The sequence below is a fragment of the Mercenaria mercenaria genome, chromosome 9 (genome assembly GCF_021730395.1).
Source record: "Mercenaria mercenaria strain notata chromosome 9, MADL_Memer_1, whole genome shotgun sequence".
Lineage (NCBI taxonomy): Eukaryota > Metazoa > Mollusca > Bivalvia > Venerida > Veneridae > Mercenaria > Mercenaria mercenaria.
Genome location: NC_069369.1, coordinates 71,957,470 through 71,974,995, shown reverse-complemented (window position 1 = coordinate 71,974,995; position 17,526 = coordinate 71,957,470). Strand labels below are relative to the sequence as shown.

The 17,526-nt window shown below is 35.2% G+C and overlaps 2 protein-coding genes across 4 annotated transcripts; both read left to right on the top strand.

Moving 5' to 3' along the window:
- The first annotated feature begins 693 nt into the window (after nucleotides 1–693).
- On the top strand, nucleotides 694–13,887 carry LOC123547434 (uncharacterized). 3 transcript variants are annotated; one of them, XM_053551679.1, is made up of 7 exons: nucleotides 694–778; nucleotides 3,766–5,288; nucleotides 5,524–5,569; nucleotides 6,401–6,818; nucleotides 7,221–7,405; nucleotides 12,293–12,546; nucleotides 12,792–13,887. In XM_053551679.1, the coding sequence occupies exons 2-7, from the start codon at nucleotides 4,663–4,665 to the stop codon at nucleotides 12,838–12,840; spliced, it is 1,578 nt and encodes a 525-aa protein (XP_053407654.1). In that variant the 5' UTR covers nucleotides 694–778; nucleotides 3,766–4,662; the 3' UTR covers nucleotides 12,841–13,887. The 3 variants fall into 3 exon arrangements, with proteins under 3 accessions (XP_053407654.1, XP_053407653.1, XP_053407655.1); XM_053551678.1 differs by having other exon boundaries at nucleotides 12,293–13,887; XM_053551680.1 differs by lacking the exons at nucleotides 12,293–12,546; nucleotides 12,792–13,887 and adding an exon at nucleotides 7,580–12,282.
- On the top strand, nucleotides 3,775–4,647 carry LOC128559329 (gastrula zinc finger protein XlCGF46.1-like). Its single transcript, XM_053550644.1, has one exon. The coding sequence runs from the start codon at nucleotides 3,775–3,777 to the stop codon at nucleotides 4,645–4,647; it is 873 nt and encodes a 290-aa protein (XP_053406619.1).
- Nucleotides 13,888–17,526: the final 3,639 nt, after the last annotated feature.

Here is a 17,526-nt window from a genome sequence, read left to right as displayed (position 1 = left end):
GATATACAGTAGCCATATTGGCATTGTACTCAATGATGAATATGTTCTTATTCACAATTTTAATTCAATCATTCAATCAGCAATATCAATATTCACTCACCAATACTATTCATTCTAATACATTTTAGCGGGGTTGGGAGGGAATAAAATTCACACCGACACAATTTAGGTCATATGGCGATAACACCATATTTGGATAGTGGAGGAAGACGCAGTTTGCCCCTATAGACTTTGTTTCAGGCATAGGCTGGTACCTTAGTAGAACCACCGACCTACGGTAAGCCAGCTGGGCGGCTTCCTAATTCTTAAACTAAATTGAATAAATGTATTAAATTTGTACGTCATTTCTGTATGCAGTCATGACGTGCACGTACGTAGAATCTGAATGTATTGTCCAATTAGAACGTTAAATATTTCCTGCTTTGTGCATGTATACCTATTCACCTTATTTATGGTGTTGAAGTGTACACCTTGACTAAAATAACATCAGTAACATCAGTCCAATCCCGAAATTCTAGAATACTATTTTGCTCAAAAGTACATGTTATTTTTTTTCGTTTTCAAATGTGTCGAGTAAATGTCTGCAGAAGAGGTGTTATAAATTGATATTTTAAGTTTTACCCATTGGTGGCCATTCTATCATTACTTATGCTTAAAATGTTTCAAGATTAATTAAACACATTTTTATGGACATATCGTTTCAAGGGCAAAGCCTCTCTCTGAGTTGAAACGATATGCCTCGATGTTATAGAACGGATAGGAGCTGTACATTAGTTTAGTAAGTAAAACGTTATTCATAACAAATTTAAAGTTTCATTCTGTATTTTTTTCTCACGTTCTGCATGAATTTATCATAGAGACTAATATTCGTTTTTCATGCTTCGTTTTGTTATAAACGCACAAGTTCACGCACTATGAAATTAGAAATTGCATGGACATGCTTGCTTTTATGTGGATTCGTGTCGCCTAAAACGGAAATTCCCAGAATATGAACAGACACTAACTAGACATTTGCATATCAAGTCGAAGTGGACCTAGGTCACCTGGAACGATCAGTACTTCAAGTGGACCATCTCAACATGATTTAATTATATTATGTGCGGTAGGAAAAACATGTCCATATTGGTGATAATGTTTGACGGATTATTATGTCACAACTTTGCTGTGGTGTGATATAGATTTGGTTTTGTCTGTCCGTCCGTCCGTTTTTCATTCAGAGAAAATATGTGTTACGCATATCGCCAAAATGTTTGATTTACCGTAATTACACATAGTGACCTTGTTTTCAATCTCAGATAACGCCGTATTTAAATTAATACAGAAAGCATGAAGACAAATATTCTTACTAAATTGCATATAAATCAAATAGAAAATATTGCCTTTATAGCGCTAAGAAAGTTATTCTATAATGACATAGTTATTGACCAAAGATTGCCGAGTTTTAAACTTGACCACGAATTCATAGAAAGACAAACTTTCTTACCATTTTTTGTAGATCAGCTATGATATGACCTAGTGACCTAGCCTTATATTTCAGAAAACTCTGCATTAAATTTGTTCAACCATTTATAAAGAGAAATGTTCTGACTAAGTTTGATGTAGAAAATATGTAATCTAAAGTATCAAAAATGTTTTTTCTACGTTTTAATTTACTGACCTACCTTTGAAAGCCAGATGACCAAGTTTTTATTAGGACAAGCATCATGGCTGTGTTCATATAGATCTTTTTTTGTTTGTTTTGGGTTTAACGCTGGTTTCCAACAGTATTTCAGTTATGTAACGGCGGGCAGTTAACCTAACCAGTGTTCCTGGATTCTGTACCAGTACAAACCTGTTCTCCGCAAGTAACTGTCAACTGCCCCACATGAATCAGAGGCGGAGGACTAATGATTTCAGATAAAATGTCGTTTGTCAGATAAACAATTTAGTCTCTAGAGTGTTAACAAAGTTTTTTTTAATGATTTGGCTCAGTGACCAAGGTTTGTGTCTAGTTTCAAAGTTAACCTACGAGTACATTTGATTAAGACAAACATTCTGATCCTGTTTTATAAGACCCAGTAGAAAATATTTTGTTTTCTTTTATAATATATATATTACAATTGCCGCAAGGTTGTAGAAAATAAAATCCAAATGAAATCAAATAATTACACCAAATTAAATCCTGAGAGTAATGCCCATGTATAACACAAGTACAAAGTCTTACGATAAACGAGTATTTGAAAACCAATGAACAGTGACATAATTGTTCTTTCTTTAGAATTGGCGTTTACATATTTTTCAATGACATAATAGGTAACTTAATTACATGTATTATATTGCAGAATACCTTAAACAACATTCTTAAAGATTACCAAATCAAGATTTCAGTGTTATACTTGGTCTTAAATGTCGTTGAGATATAATTATATCGACAATCACGCTTTGTCTTTAAAATGTGTTTGATAATTCAAATTTGATTGTACAATGTCTACCCAATGCTTATGTAAAAGCCTTGTGTATAACTTCAGGAAAATAATTTTTGGGCTTCGCTATAGCCTGTGTTTTTTTTAATGTATTCCTTAATATTGGGACATGAAAATATGTTCCTTACAGCCGATTTTGCTATAACTATTAAGTTTCTAGTTTAGCTAGGGTAGTCGACGAAAGTCTTCATTTAGAAAAGCCTTAAGGTATGACAATTTATTTCATGCCGAGCCCTTGGTAGGTGTCATATTTAGCTCCCTAGCATCCAGTCTAGATAGATACCACTAGAAACCGTACTAATTTAAGACAATCTCCCAACACTGAGGAGGGTGGGGTGGGAGGCGGGGTTGATCTCATTCTGTCCCTTTGGTCAGATTGCTCTGTGTCTCTCTTAAGCGGTCTATGAGTTATATTAATAGACATCTTTCAAACAAAATAGCCGGTAGGTAATGTTGAATAACATTCCTATACAACTTAATTACGGTCGTTCAATACCTTTTGCGATATATATAAAACAAATGTTCTCTAACGGACAGTCAGGACGAACAGATAAAGTGGAATTTATATACCTACCTCATAGAGGTGGGTATAATAAACCATACCTTATCACCGTTATACGCATGTCTTTCCTACCGCACATAATGAAAAAAAAATTGATCGTCCTAGGAGTTCCACTTTGTCTTAATTCGCAAATGTCTAACAGGTAAATGACAAGGAAAAATATGGAAGTCGCAAAATGGCGGATAATATTGATCTCGGTTTAGTTATGCCCTTATGCCCCGAAGAGCATATTCCCTTAAATGTAATGTGATTTGTTGCTAAAATCACCTTGGCATTTTGGTAACATTTTCGTCATGAAATTATTGCAGTACTAAACTAGTCACGACTTAGCTAATTTTGTCGCGGTTTTGTTTGATGGAAAGAATTTTTCTTTCACCGAAATAATTCCCACTTTGCTTTTGATATTTATTCATCACTGACAGTGTTCGTGAAGGATTTAAAAAGGGTCCAGATGTGTGTTGCAGCCATTTGAAATGTGTCAGTTTTATAAAGAATTTCAAATGCATATCTTTATTCTCCATGTTCTGCTATTGAATGTCAACCAAACGTTCTTAAAGCTTATTTCAAAACAACACCAAAAGAACCCATTCAACTGCAAACCCTAAGCAAGTAAAACTGTAACATGATAATAAACTGAACTATTTAATCTAATACACATTTTGAATATTGATGAAGACAAGTAACATAAACAGAAGTACAAACTCCTGTTGAACAATTTTATTAACAATTTTTGATTTACAGGGCCTAAATATGGCTGAGAAAATGTGCATAGAAAATCCTACGGAAAGTCAAGAAACAAGTTCTGATGAAATTAAAGAATGTGACCCGTGTTTAATATCTGACAAATCCAGTCCTGCAGGAAAATATTGCAGCGAATGTGAAGAAAACCTGTGTGAAGACTGCGCGAGAAATCACTCGAAAAGAAAAGCCACCTCGTCTCATAAGCTCATTTTGATACAAGAGACACATTCAGATACATATTTACTTTGCAATCCATGCACTGATAATGAAAAAGTATCTAAAGCTGTTTCATTCTGTGATATGTGTGAAGAGTACCTATGCAACACCTGTACACAATCCCACAAGATCAGAAAAGCCACACGTCTACACGAGCCAATAAACATTGAAGAGTTAAATCGGTATAAAAAGTCTGCTGAGAAAATACCATCTTGCGCACTATGTGAAGAGAGTGGCATTCGATCTACTGCGTCATATTACTGCGAAGAATGTGAAGAATATCTTTGTGAAATGTGCAAAGAAAGTCACTCCATTCGAAAAGCAACAAAGTTACACAGACCCGTTCCTGCCTCTTCCCTCAAATCAAATGATAGTGATGAAAAAACAGAAAAAGAAGAAAGCAGTAAAATGTGTGATCCATGCACTTTCTTAAATAAACGAGTAGTTGCCATATCATTCTGTACACAGTGCGAGGAGCTCCTCTGTGCTGACTGTACCAACCTACATCGAATAAGGAAGCTCACAAAAGCACATGCACTTAAAAGACCAGAAAGTGCTGAAGCCGATAAGGTGGAGTGCGGCATTTGTGAAAGAAGAACAGACCAAAGAACTGTTATGTACTGTAACACTTGCGAGGAGAAATTGTGTAGACGTTGTGCAAATTAACATCAACAAAAGAAAATGTTTAAAAATCATTGTCTTCAAGCTGAAAAAAATAAGCAAAAATCGACAATTAAATGTGATCCATGCAAAGAAAGTAACAAAATAAAGTCTGCAGACACTTATTGCAAGCAGTGTGAAGAACATTTATGTGAGTTTTGCACTCGATATCACAGAGCCCAGAAAATGACAAAAAATCACGATCTAATTGAACCAATGTCGCAATCTTCGGGTATTACAACAACTCCTAATTGCGACCCCTGTTCGGAAAATGAGATCCAAGTGAAAGCAATAAGTTATTGCATTGAATGTGAAGAAAACTTTTGTGAGGTCTGTGGACGGAGACATACATCATTGAAAATATCAAAAAATCATAAAATTGTTGACGTAACTAATATTATTTCCGAAAGAAGTTGTAAGGTTTGCAGTCAGTGTCAAGAAGATGGAAGATTTGTAAATGCTGTTAAGTATTGTGCAGAGTGCCAAGAGTATTTCTGTGCAGAATGCTGCCAAATACACAAACGCTATAAAGTTTCCAAATTCCATAACCTGCTTGAAATGGAGGAGGTTTACAAATCAAGCAAACAACATAGCAATTCCTGTAGCGCACATGGTACAAAAGTAGTCGAAGAAAGTTTGAAAAGAATGTAAGTGTTAAAACATTGTTCGTTTTCATAGTATAAATTTAATTCAAATGATATTTTTATAATGCGACGTATTTAAAGCTGATAAGATCCTGCACGCATTATGAAAGACACATTCTTCAGTGTTACAAGAAGACATGCCTGATGTATTTAAAAATGTCGTGTCAAGTAGTTATGTCCATTCCAATTAGACAGACTATGAAACATAAACAATGTAAAAATAAAATTTTTTTTTCAGTGAGGTAAGAAGCCGAGATGTAAAGCCGGGTCCACAAGGCAAAAAGGTAGACACATTATTTCTCTATTTCTTTCTTTTCTGTCAAACAAGCATAGAAGCATATCAATTATTCTGCCAGTGTATGTAAAAAGATATATCACGGGTTCGGATTCAATAAATGCCACTTTACAGCCAATACGTTTTATGTCTCTCACACCACTGTGTGGTGAGAGACATATTGATTTACACTTGTCTGTCTGTCTGTCACAAATCTTGTCTGCACTCTAAGTCGAACATTTCTCATCCGATCTTCATCAAACTTGAACGAAATGTGTTTGCCAATGATTCCTCGGCCAAGTTCGATTACTAGCAAAGTCGGCCCAGGCGCTTTTGAATTATGGCGCTTGAATTACTGATCGGAACCAAACCACCCAGACCAACCAAAAGTTACTGATCGGAACCATTCACCAAAACCACTTTTAATCACTATAGGAACCACTCACCCAAACCACGTTAAATCACTAAATGATTAAACAGTTGTGGGAGATACGCGCTTTTGTCAAACGTTTGAAGTCAATATTGAAATAATGATTAAAATTCTTAACGTAATCTTTCAAACCTGTACTTTAGTTCCGCTTGGTTGTACATAGGGCAGCTCAGAGCTAAAATAAGTCTTTCGAGTTAACTTTTTATACGATATTTTGAACGTCTGCCAACGAAAACTAGGCAAGCGAACAAAAAATAAAACACTACAACAAAGGTTCATTTTTGTGGCCCTCGTTTTTGATAAGGCATCTATACACCGTACCCTGGCCTAATGGTTTTTGAACAAGAGGTCGTAGGAATGAGTCACGCTAGCGTTCGTTCCATATCAAATTATATTATTTGTTTATCGAAGGGCATACCTGGGAAGCCGAAATCATTAAATGTTCTCCTAGATACTATAACATTGTCATGGGACCCACCATCACAGTTTGACGAAAAGGACCATTACGAGATAAGCTTCAAATTGCAAGATCATGACGATAAATGGAAGATCCTGCCAGATAAGTTTGCAACGACCATTGCTGAAGCAAAGGACTTGAAGTCGAATACCGCACATATTTTCCGTGTTCGTGTGGCGGGTGAAAATAATGAGGGACCATGGAGTGCGGAAAGTGATGCAATACTCACATCAGAGTCTTTGGCTTCTCAACTCATTAGATTTGCCGTGAAAATAAAGGATGGGGATCCAGCACCAGCAATATATGCTTTGCCAATGACGGAAATACAAGCGGCAAGGGATGAAAAGGCAATGTTGCGAAAGTTTGAATTTGGTGAGTGTCCTCGAGTTAAGAAAATGGCATTAACCAAGTATGAACCATTTCATCAGGTCATCGTTTTGTTTAATGCCTAGTATGCATATGTGGCTGGAAATTTTAAATTATATAAACATTTTAAAGAAACATTTCTATATTATGCTAACAAAGGAATGAATGTTATTAACAAAAAGAAGAATTTACTGACGAATTATCTATCCTGATTTGCATATTTTAACTTACGAAAGTTGTAACATATTAATTCTAATGCTCTATAATAACTAAAGGAATGAAGGTGGCTATTGAAAATATAGGAATTCATATAATTATCTATATTTCCTTTGTTTTAAAGTTCACTGGATGATTCTTATATTACATATATATCTGTATATGAGTATGCCTATGTTTGTGTATGAGCAGGTGCAAATGAAGCACAGGGCGGAGAAGCCAAAACGATCATGTTAGCTGGTCCTGTGGGAACTGGAAAAAGTACAATGGTTGATGGATTCGTAAACTATGTACTCGGTGTCACTTGGGACGATCCTTTCAGATTTACGGTAACAAACAGGACACAACAAGTGCCAGACGGACAGATAAAAAATGATGTAAGTCATAGCCAGATATAGATCAAAATACACATATTAGATAAGAGAAATAAACAGGCTAAAATTGGTATTAGTGTTTATCAATGAAATATATAAATCATTTTGTCAATTATGTATTATTATTATTATACAAGATTTATATAGCGCTCTTTTCATGATTAACACGCCATATAGCAAACGCAGCCACACAGGGCGCGAAATTCATCTTCTACTAGCACAGACACAGAGCGATCTGACCAGAGGTACAGAGTGAGATAAAGCCTCCAGAATAGACAGAGGGAACGTTTTAGATACAGACGTGTCCGGCTAACTTAGCCTAGCTCTGCGAATAGACAGTCTGGTTCATTAACGTGCCCGGTGTATAGCATCGATGCACGCGAAGCCGTCTTTCCTGGGAAGAACCAGTACAGGCCTCTAGTTAGGCGGGAGACACTCAAGAACATCTCAAAAATGTTCAATGCTTGGACTGGGATTCGAACACTGGGCCATTGGATTGACAGTCAAGCGTGTTACCACTAGACCACCGGTCCACCTATGTATCCTAGTCGAGACCTTATTTATCGGTGACAATAAAGTGATTCCGAATTTTCGGTGAAAATTTATACGATATGATCTGTTGTTTAAAGTGTGATTCAGTCAAATCCAGATCATCACACTCGGTTTGAGAAAAACATTATATATGTATGGAACAATATTACTTTTTAATATCAACTGAATTGAAATAATAAAATTGATAATAAAACTACGTAGTTAGTTAGCTTCACATAAAGTAAAACCACCAAAAGTAATTGATGCATAGAGATGCATGAAACCTGCCACAAGCAGGTTGCTATAGTTTCGTAATGTTTTTCTCAACAATAGATTTTGATGAAATGTTCTGTGTTAAAAGATCATGTTACGATGTATTGAAAAATGAAATAAAAATACAAGGTCACCAGCTTTGTTTCAATTTAATTTGCCCCTAGATATGGTGCTATTTTTAACATTTTTCAAAATTTCTATAATCCTAAAATATATTTCAGTAAAGTACAATAATCAGCATAAATTTGATATCTAATTATTTTAATAACAGAAAACAATATATCTATTTGAAACATGCTCAGAGAAATCAAAAGAAAATCATTTTGTAAAGAAAGTAATACTTGTTCAGCAGACCCAAGGGCTATTTTTGCATAGTTTTGTCAATTTTAAGTTGATACTTCTGCTGTTTTATCGAGTTTCACATAACAGAATTTAATAAAGCTCTGCACATACCTTTGGTTATGTCTACCTAATCTAAAACAAAAAGAAAATTGATAGGTCACTGTATTAGATTTCGCTTAAATCAAATTACAACGAGGTGGGGTGTGGCGGGCATTTATACAACGCAGGCTGGTACGAAATACTCTTTCAGTGTTTGAGCAAATTATCAAACGGCATATTTCTTAATAAGCGGATTTTAAGGCGTTTCTGAAGCATTTTGATGTCATAGAACGATGAAAGTTCTCGCCTTTCTCCGAACAAAACCTATTGTTTACGAATACGGATGTACGGTATGGGTACGGTACGGGATTAGAAACAGCTGACTCAATGCAGAGTTTGGGTGTCGGCCCGGTACAATTTCTCCTTCTTTGCTGTATAGTAAAACAAGCACTTTAGGACATGGATTGTGAATTTCACAACAAAATTGCAGCATTGACAGCTCTGTATTTCTGAAGAGTCTTCATCTGATATAAACTGGTTCAAGAACTTTACAGGAAGTCTGTCATTAAAACACTGCAACTGAATAATTTTCTACATATATGTTAGCTGAAATAGTGAAAAGAATATTAAAATAAGTATTACCAGACAACCTCTTTCAGCACAGACAACAAAGTATCTGAAATGCACATTTAAAAGAATTGAAACACATAAATGCTATGAAAAAAACAACATACAGTAAAACATGAATAAAAGTCCCAACAGGAAAAGTCCTATCTAAAGAATAAAGTAGAATGAATCAAGCAAAACTGAAATACAAATACCGTCAAGTTGTGTTTCCAGTCGGTACCAGGACAAATACATATTAAGGAAACTGCACAAGGCCGACCCAGGAAACCAGCCCGGCTATATAGTTTCTTAGTAACACAGACCTGCGTTGTAAACATGAAAAGCAAATCGAATAGAAGCATCCCATTCAAGGCAGAATGTATCTGACGACGGCCTGATGCGGGCTGAAGCCGAAAGCTCGGAATATGTTCTAAACTGAAAAAACAAATGAATAGATAAAATGATACACAAACAACAACAACAACAACAACAACAACAACAATTTTATCACACTGAAGCAACCTCCATGTAATTCCCTGTGTAATATAACCAATGTCCTGTCAGTGTAAAGAAAACTTGTTATACATTAATAATGCCGACAAATGCACTCGGCACACCGGTAAGCAATATCCTTCAATGCCAAAATGCCGGTAGCACACTGAATTTGATTGAAATGAGAAAAATAATTATTTCGTGTAATATTAGTTATGCGTCTCATACGCAAGGGAACGAACATTCACGCAATTTCTTTATATCATATATGAGACGCCTGCTGACTGACTTTAACATCAGTGTAATACCACCGTGACTGGTTCGAGATCCAGGCCCGACAAGCAATCAGTCTCTCCGACTCTTGTTATGAAACCGACTATAGCCTCATTTTATAAACCCATCCGGTCCAAAATGTACAGCTTCCATACATACGACACTGTTCATTCATGGTCTATTGCGGCACTATGTAACATGTTCACATATATATACTTATAAATTCTTCAGAAAAGAGACGCTATGTGAAATAGAATTTTTTTTTTTAATTTAAGAAATTTAAATTTATATTTTTTTCTTAAAATTAAAGTGAATAACTATGTGTCTTCTTTTTATATAGCCTTTTTAAAGCTTCCTGTTTGTTCAGTGTCTTTGCACTATAGTAGAAGACTGACAAATCAAGAGGAGACAACTATTACTCAAATTTCAAAGAAAATTCAACTACTGAATTTTTAAAATTTGAATAAAATTAAAATTTCACAAACCTTGGAAATATCCTTTTAGCCACTGATTTGTATTGTTATCAGCTACTAGTGTGTGAAGTTTCATGACTGTAAATAAACCCTATGGTTGCTGTGAAATTTGTTTGAATAAATGCAAATAACACGAAAATATAACTTACGTTAGAAATAATATGTTTTAAAGCTACATTAACTAGAAAGATAATCTTATTCAATATTTTTTTTTATAAGAAATCACTACAAAAAGCAAGATATAACTATTTTAAACATCTCTGTTGCCATGGTTACTTTAAACTTTTAGAAAAATAGGGTACCATGTAAAGTGCTTGGTATTTTGCTGATAATATTACCCAAATATTCCATGTTGGTCATTAACAGAATGGCACTGAAGCCGTCGAAAACCCGTATTTTTATACAAAATTGTTTAAAAATGAGAGAAAATGCGTTACCATGGAAACACGAGCCCCGCGACATATACATTTTAAGCTTATATTAGAAAGCTAACGTGTATACTAGTAAAATTATCAATTATGCAGACTTTTACGGACATCAATGAAACTAAAATACACCGAAAAGTGTTAAATATCCGTATTTTCCTTCTTCTTTCAATATAAAATACCTTTGGAGGGTCTTGTTCTTCAAACCTGGATAAAAACTGAACTTGAAGAGACAGAGACAAACGAAATTGAGATTGTAGCAGTTAAAACTTCATATTACACGAAATACAAAAAAAAAATGCTGCTGTTCAACTAATGTGAATTTACCCTTGTAACAAGGTAACCTACCTCCTTAAATGCATGCGAACATACAATGATTTGCGAATTTTTGCCGTACGCGACATTATATAATCACTTCCGGGCATGCGCAGAAGACCGCTCCAACTCTGCAAAGACCTAAATCGATTAGAAACACCACGAAATTGACACGGTGTTGGAGTAAATATCGACCCGACCGGAAAAAACTGTAGCGAGCGCCTTTAAAATACTTATGGGGTATAGTAATAACTACTAGGAAAACAATTCAACAGAAATAGCTAAGCTGTATTTAAAGAATATAGTCAACTTTTAATGAATTTGTAATATGCATGGATGTTTGCATCGTGAAATTATACAAAACATACAAACCCAAAGTAAAACGTATCCATAAAGAAAACAAAATAATAAAAAATATGAAATATATTTGTCAAAGTATCGGTTATTTTTTTAACATCAAATATCTTTACTCAGGTTTCCTTGTCTATATACTGAGTAACAAAATCACATTTTAACTCTGCATACAAAAGTTAAAGGGAAATAACAATTTTTTATTTTTTTATAATAAACACATACATTTTATTGAAAAATGTGGTCCAAACCTTTCTTAATCATAGTTCTGGGCGACCGGACCGTTTTATCAAATGCATAGATATATTTTTTTAAATGAAATAACTATCTTCATTGGAAAACTATTATAATGGCTGCAATTCAATGGAGTTTATTTGTTATGATTCTAATTATGACCTCTCGTTTAATATCAGCTTCAATCTCTATTCTTGTAATAAAAAATTGCACTTAACAACAATTGTTGCTAAAGTCTGTGAGCGCCAGTCCATACAAAAGTGACAATTTATGCAACAAGACGCTTTCCGGTATGGGGCCAACAAATTTGTCTTTAGATGTACGATCAACTATTGTTCGCCAGATATCTTGGGTATAAAAAAGCTAGTAACATGGCTGCACTGAACTGTTCTGTATACATTTCTATGCAAATTTCAGTACAAATGTAATACATATGTACTTAAAACAATACTAAAACCCACCAGTGATAGCGGAAAGCATTTTATGCGAGATGGTTTCTTTGATTTAACAACTAAGAATTTATCTTTAAATTTTAGGCCTTCACAGACTGGGTAACAACTTATACAATAAATCCTCAGAAGGGCAGTCGATTGCAATATCAGCTGAATATCATAGATACCCCCGGACTTGGGGATTCACGTGGGTTAGAAAGAGACCAGCAGATAGTGAATCACATCAGTCAATTGTTCTCCCAAAATCAACCAAAAGGTGTCACACTGATAGATGCAGTCTGCCTACTTGCGAAAGCACCAGATGCACGCTTATCTGCCACCCAAAACTGCATTTACCGGTTAGTAATGTCGTTGTTTGGGAAAGATATTGAGAAAAATATATGCTCCCTAGTAACATTTGGAGATGGCCAGGTCCCTCCTGTCTTGCAAGCTTTTGAACAATGCGGACTTTCTTTCAGAAGGTATTTTGCCTACAATAATTCCAGTCTTTTATCAAATAATGTAAATACTGAGTGTTCGAGTGTGGCAAAATGTTTCTGGGAAATGGGACTCAAAAGTTTTATTAATTTCTTTGATCACATAGAACACGTGGGAAAAACAAGTCTGCAACTTACAAGAGATGTCCTTGCTGAAAGGTTTAGACTAGAGTCTACCACAACAAAGCTTTAGCCAAAGTTAGAGGCTTATCTCTCGGCGTTTAATTGTCTCAAAAAAGAAATAGAATTGCTTGAACAACATAAGGTCGAAGCGGAAGATCGTTCAAATTTCGAGATTGAAGTAAAAGAATATAGAATGAGCAAGAAAGACTTGCCAAAAGGTCAGTATGCAATCAACTGCACGGTCTGTGCTTTCACGTGCCACAACAATTGTCAAGATAGCGAAATAAACACATGTAGTGTTATGGATGTTAGTGGAAATTGTACAGTCTGTCCAAGAAATTGTCACTGGAAATCGCATGCTACTACTTCTGTTGCATTTGAGTTAGAAACAGTTATAAAAAAGAAAAGGTATGCAGACATGGTAAAAGAATACAAAGAAGCATCAGGGTATTCATTAGGACAGGAAACACTTGAAGGGCAACTTAAAAAACTTAAAAAAGAAGTAGGTACCTTACTTGATGGTACAGAAGAGATGATGTCCGTAATCAAAGCATGCAATAAAAGACTGGAAGAAATATCTTTAATACGTAACCCTTTAACAAGAACAAAAGATATTGATTCATTGATTGAAAACGAAAATCTTACTAAAACAGATGGATATCAACAGAGAATATACCTACTGAAGGAACTCCGTGGACGAGCTCAGACATATTTGGAATTTGAGAAGTTTAGACTAGAGGTAAACAAAACGCTAGGGAAAGGTTAGTACAGTTGATGAAGGACTACACCATAAAATAAATAAAATTGACCAAGTCACGCCTATGAATGTAAGTCAACGAAATTATGATTTCTTACGATCCTTGGGACGAAATTTGCTTTATGAAGAGATGTTTTAATTCCTGCGATATATCCTTTCATTTATTGATTAAGTGTTTGATTTGATATGGTTTTGATTGTATTGTTTCAGAAACGAGGACATGAATTTCTATAAATACTGTCATCTATCATCAAGTGAGTGTTAGTATTATCCTTCAGGTTGTCAAATGTATCGAAAGTATTAAAACGTAGATAAAACTGTCATATATATCTGTCATATTCCTTTTGTTTCAGAGTTGACACAATATTGTACCTTACTTGTAATAAGACAATGTGTTTAAAAACATAATAATGTGATGTTACAGCGTTGTGGCATCTTGCAAGTCCATAAATCGCACTAGCGAGTAGTAGAGGACCTGACTCTAGATGACGTTTCCCCTTCTTTGTCTATATAAAGCCGCCATCTTGAATTGGGTGTAGTCAATTTTCGGGATGGGACTCAATGACATGGATTGGGTGCAGTCAATTTTCGGGGTGTGACTCAATTCACGTCTGGCTTGAAACAAACGGAACCGCACCCCGGGGAAAATCCTGTATCCCCCAGGTGGCCTCAAAATCCATTAATTTTTCCTCGTCGGTAAACGTTTTCGCCATCATCTCAAACGTTGCTGCTATATTTTCCATGTTGCCGGTATGAATTCTAAAGTTAAAATGATTTAACTAATGTATTCGCCAAAAGAAGATTCTAGTTTTCTCTGATTTAAACCGGAAAAAACCAAACTAGAGGCACTAATACACTTATTTTCAACGATTCTTATTTAAAGGACAAGTATTAAACTTTCCCTGTGGTTTTATCTCAGTATTGGAAAACAAAGTCGATCCGTGCTATCGCTTGTCAAAAGTCTGCTTCCTGATTGGCTGTAGGTAGTGAACTATTATATACCATACACGAGTTCTACAGGTAAATATCATTCGGTTTAAGGATCTGATAGAGCGCACATCACGGTTTATGCTGTATGAACGATTAAATTAGGTATTTCTGTTTCATTTTCGTATCAGGTAAATTAATGACATTTTGCTATAATCATTTCTGTACTTATGCATAAAGCGTTAACAGCGCTCTTTAAAATCAATATATATGTAGCGTGGAGTAAAGCGATACGGGTCTTAACCTGTCAGGTGTATTAGAAAAGGGTTACCGCTTGTCAAAATACTGCATTCTGATTGGCTGTTAAGAGCAAAAACAAACGTCTATTGAACAGTATTATGAAAAAGAGGGGGTCCAACTTGATTACAGTAATATAGAGAAAAACCCGGGAATGCGCGCTTTGGCTAAACTTAGGCTCAATTCATTCTGGGGAAAATTTGGTCAGAGATTAAACAAAAATCAAGTGGAGTTCATTGACGAACCAGCCCTATACTTTGAAAAACTAACGAGTGATAGAGAAGAAGTAACGGCTGTAAATTTTGTCTCTAATGAAATGGTAGAGGTACGCTGGAAATACAAGGATGAATTTGTAGAGCCCACTGGGAAAACCAACGTGGTCATTGCGGCCTATACAACAGCTCAAGCTAAACTTAAATTATACTCTTACTTAGAAAAGCTAGGACCCCGAGCGTTGTACGCGGATACCGATTCTGTTGTATTTACATCAAAAGCCGGATATTGGATGCCCTCGTTAGGTGATTATTTAGGTGATCTTACAGACGAAATACAAGGAAACCATATCAAAACATTTGTGGCTAGCGGACCAAACAGTTATGGGTATCAATTAGAAAATCCTGATGAGTCTGGTAAACAAACACACTGCAAAATAAAAGGCATCACTCTGAATTTCAAAAATCAAATGTCAATCAATTTTGAAACCATTAAGGACATGGTTATAGGCTCATCAAACCGAGTCGTAACGGTGACAGATTCGCAAAAAATAGGTCGAGACCGTGATCGAGCTAGACTTTTAACGATGACGCAAAAGAAAAAACATAGGATTGTGTTTGATAAGAGAGTGAGAGATGGATGTATATCTTACCCGTATGGATATTGAGTATATATATATATATATATATATATTGTATGTTATTTACACAGAAAAAAAAGATGAACAGAGCGGTATCGTTTCTTATCTTTTCATTATTTCCAATATCTAAAATGAAGGATAAACATTTTAACGTGACGTCATTGAGTCCCACCACGAAAATTGACTGCACCCAATCCATGTCATTGAGTCCCATCCCGAAAACTGACTACACCCAATTCAAGATGGCGGCTTTATATAGACAAAGAAGGGGAAATGTCATCTAGAGTCAGGTCCTCTTCTACTCTAGCGATTCTTTTGTGATTCGCCAGATGTTCCAGTGTGGTTTATATCTGTTTAAATACACAAAAAATAAATTCAATTCTTATATTTACTTTATTTTGATAAATAGCTAACATCTTTTCCATAATCATATGAAATTTATATAATAAAATTTAGAAAATCGACCTTTGCAATAAATAGTTAGAATAGCCCAAACGACCCATCCACGATGAATTTTAATTTACCGTCCGATAAAATATCACATATATTTTACAGATAAAAAACAGTTTACGATTTTAATTTAAGATATGTTTAAATCCTTCAAAAATTCGCAAGTCGTGTCGATTCAGTTTTTATATTTACCGTGTGAAAAAGAAGAGTTTTGTGTTCCTTGGCAAGATGGCGTTATCTTTTTAAATTTAGTGACATTGATACTTGTTTTGTTAAAATGGGGAATGATTTACAAACTTGGTGTGCTGTAATAGATGGATTTATGTAGCCAAATAAGCAAAGATATATAAACAAATGTGTAACAAAGGATTACGTTTGATTGTATTTGTGTCGATAATCTTGATCCTTGATGGGGATATTGAGACTAACCCGGGGTCTACAAGGCGTGGCGCCGGGAATACACAAGCTGCTAGAGACAATATCGGGACTCGTTCCCGCCAGCGAACACTGTCTTCGTTTTTGTATTCTATGTCTCAGCCGTCGGACATCCGTCGGTGACCCATACGTCGAAAATGAGCCGCAAGATAGGGGACCTACGAACCCACAAGATCGGCACATGATGGATTTTCTCAAGAAAATGAAAACGGATATAGCAAGCCAGTATAATTGTGTCAAAGAATATATCACAGATAAATACAAATCAAAGCGCTGAAAGCACAGAAAGGTTGAAACCTTTCGAAAAACACGGGGTTCTAGTAAGAAGTTAGTTCAATAACATTAAATTTGCACAGGGCGCATTTTAATATTTGGACGTTCAACATGTCACTGTGTCAAGTTTAATTGAATGACAGCCATTTACATAGCAAAAATTCCAACCTTATTTTATTGAAGTGTAATGTAGGAAAACTCTCAAACATGTGATATATTGGTTTACCGTAATTTAAACTGCACCAGGAATTACTTCCCCGACATATAGCACAGACTATTCTAGCGTAATTTAATTCAATATCATGAACAATACAGCGTACTAGTAAAAAAATCTGCGGCCATTATTTAACGCACTTGTACCATCGAATGCATGTAGACTAGATTTTTAAACTGCTTTTATATGAACTCATAATTTAATGAAATAAATTTTAATTAAACACAACCAATAAATGCTGGTTACACCCATCAACTATAATCATATGCACACTACAAGACAATACCTTAGTAACGGGTCGCATTTTTTTTTTTTATAAAATTCGACCATGAGAATACATTGCGTCGAAAATCATTTTTATAATAAAGAAAATTGAACAGTTTCGTGTTGTGATGCAAAAGCGAATGGATGTAAATTTCACTTTCAAAGTGAGGACAGGTCTTCGCTAATTTCAGTACGACAGTATGTTCAATGGATGTGTAAAATGGGTTTTCTTTGTCCGTTGTTGGTATT

Excerpts from the sequence above, each read along its gene's own strand:
- LOC128559329 (XM_053550644.1), top strand. The coding sequence starts at position 3,775 with ATGGCTGAGAAAATGTGCATAGAAAATCCTACGGAAAGTCAAGAAACA.
- LOC123547434 (XM_053551678.1), top strand. The coding sequence starts at position 4,663 with ATGTTTAAAAATCATTGTCTTCAAGCTGAAAAAAATAAGCAAAAATCG. Across the intron at positions 5,570-6,400 it reads CGGGTCCACAAGGCAAAAAG|GGCATACCTGGGAAGCCGAA; the intron begins GTAGACACATTA and ends TGTTTATCGAAG. Across the intron at positions 6,819-7,220 it reads GTTGCGAAAGTTTGAATTTG|GTGCAAATGAAGCACAGGGC; the intron begins GTGAGTGTCCTC and ends GTGTATGAGCAG.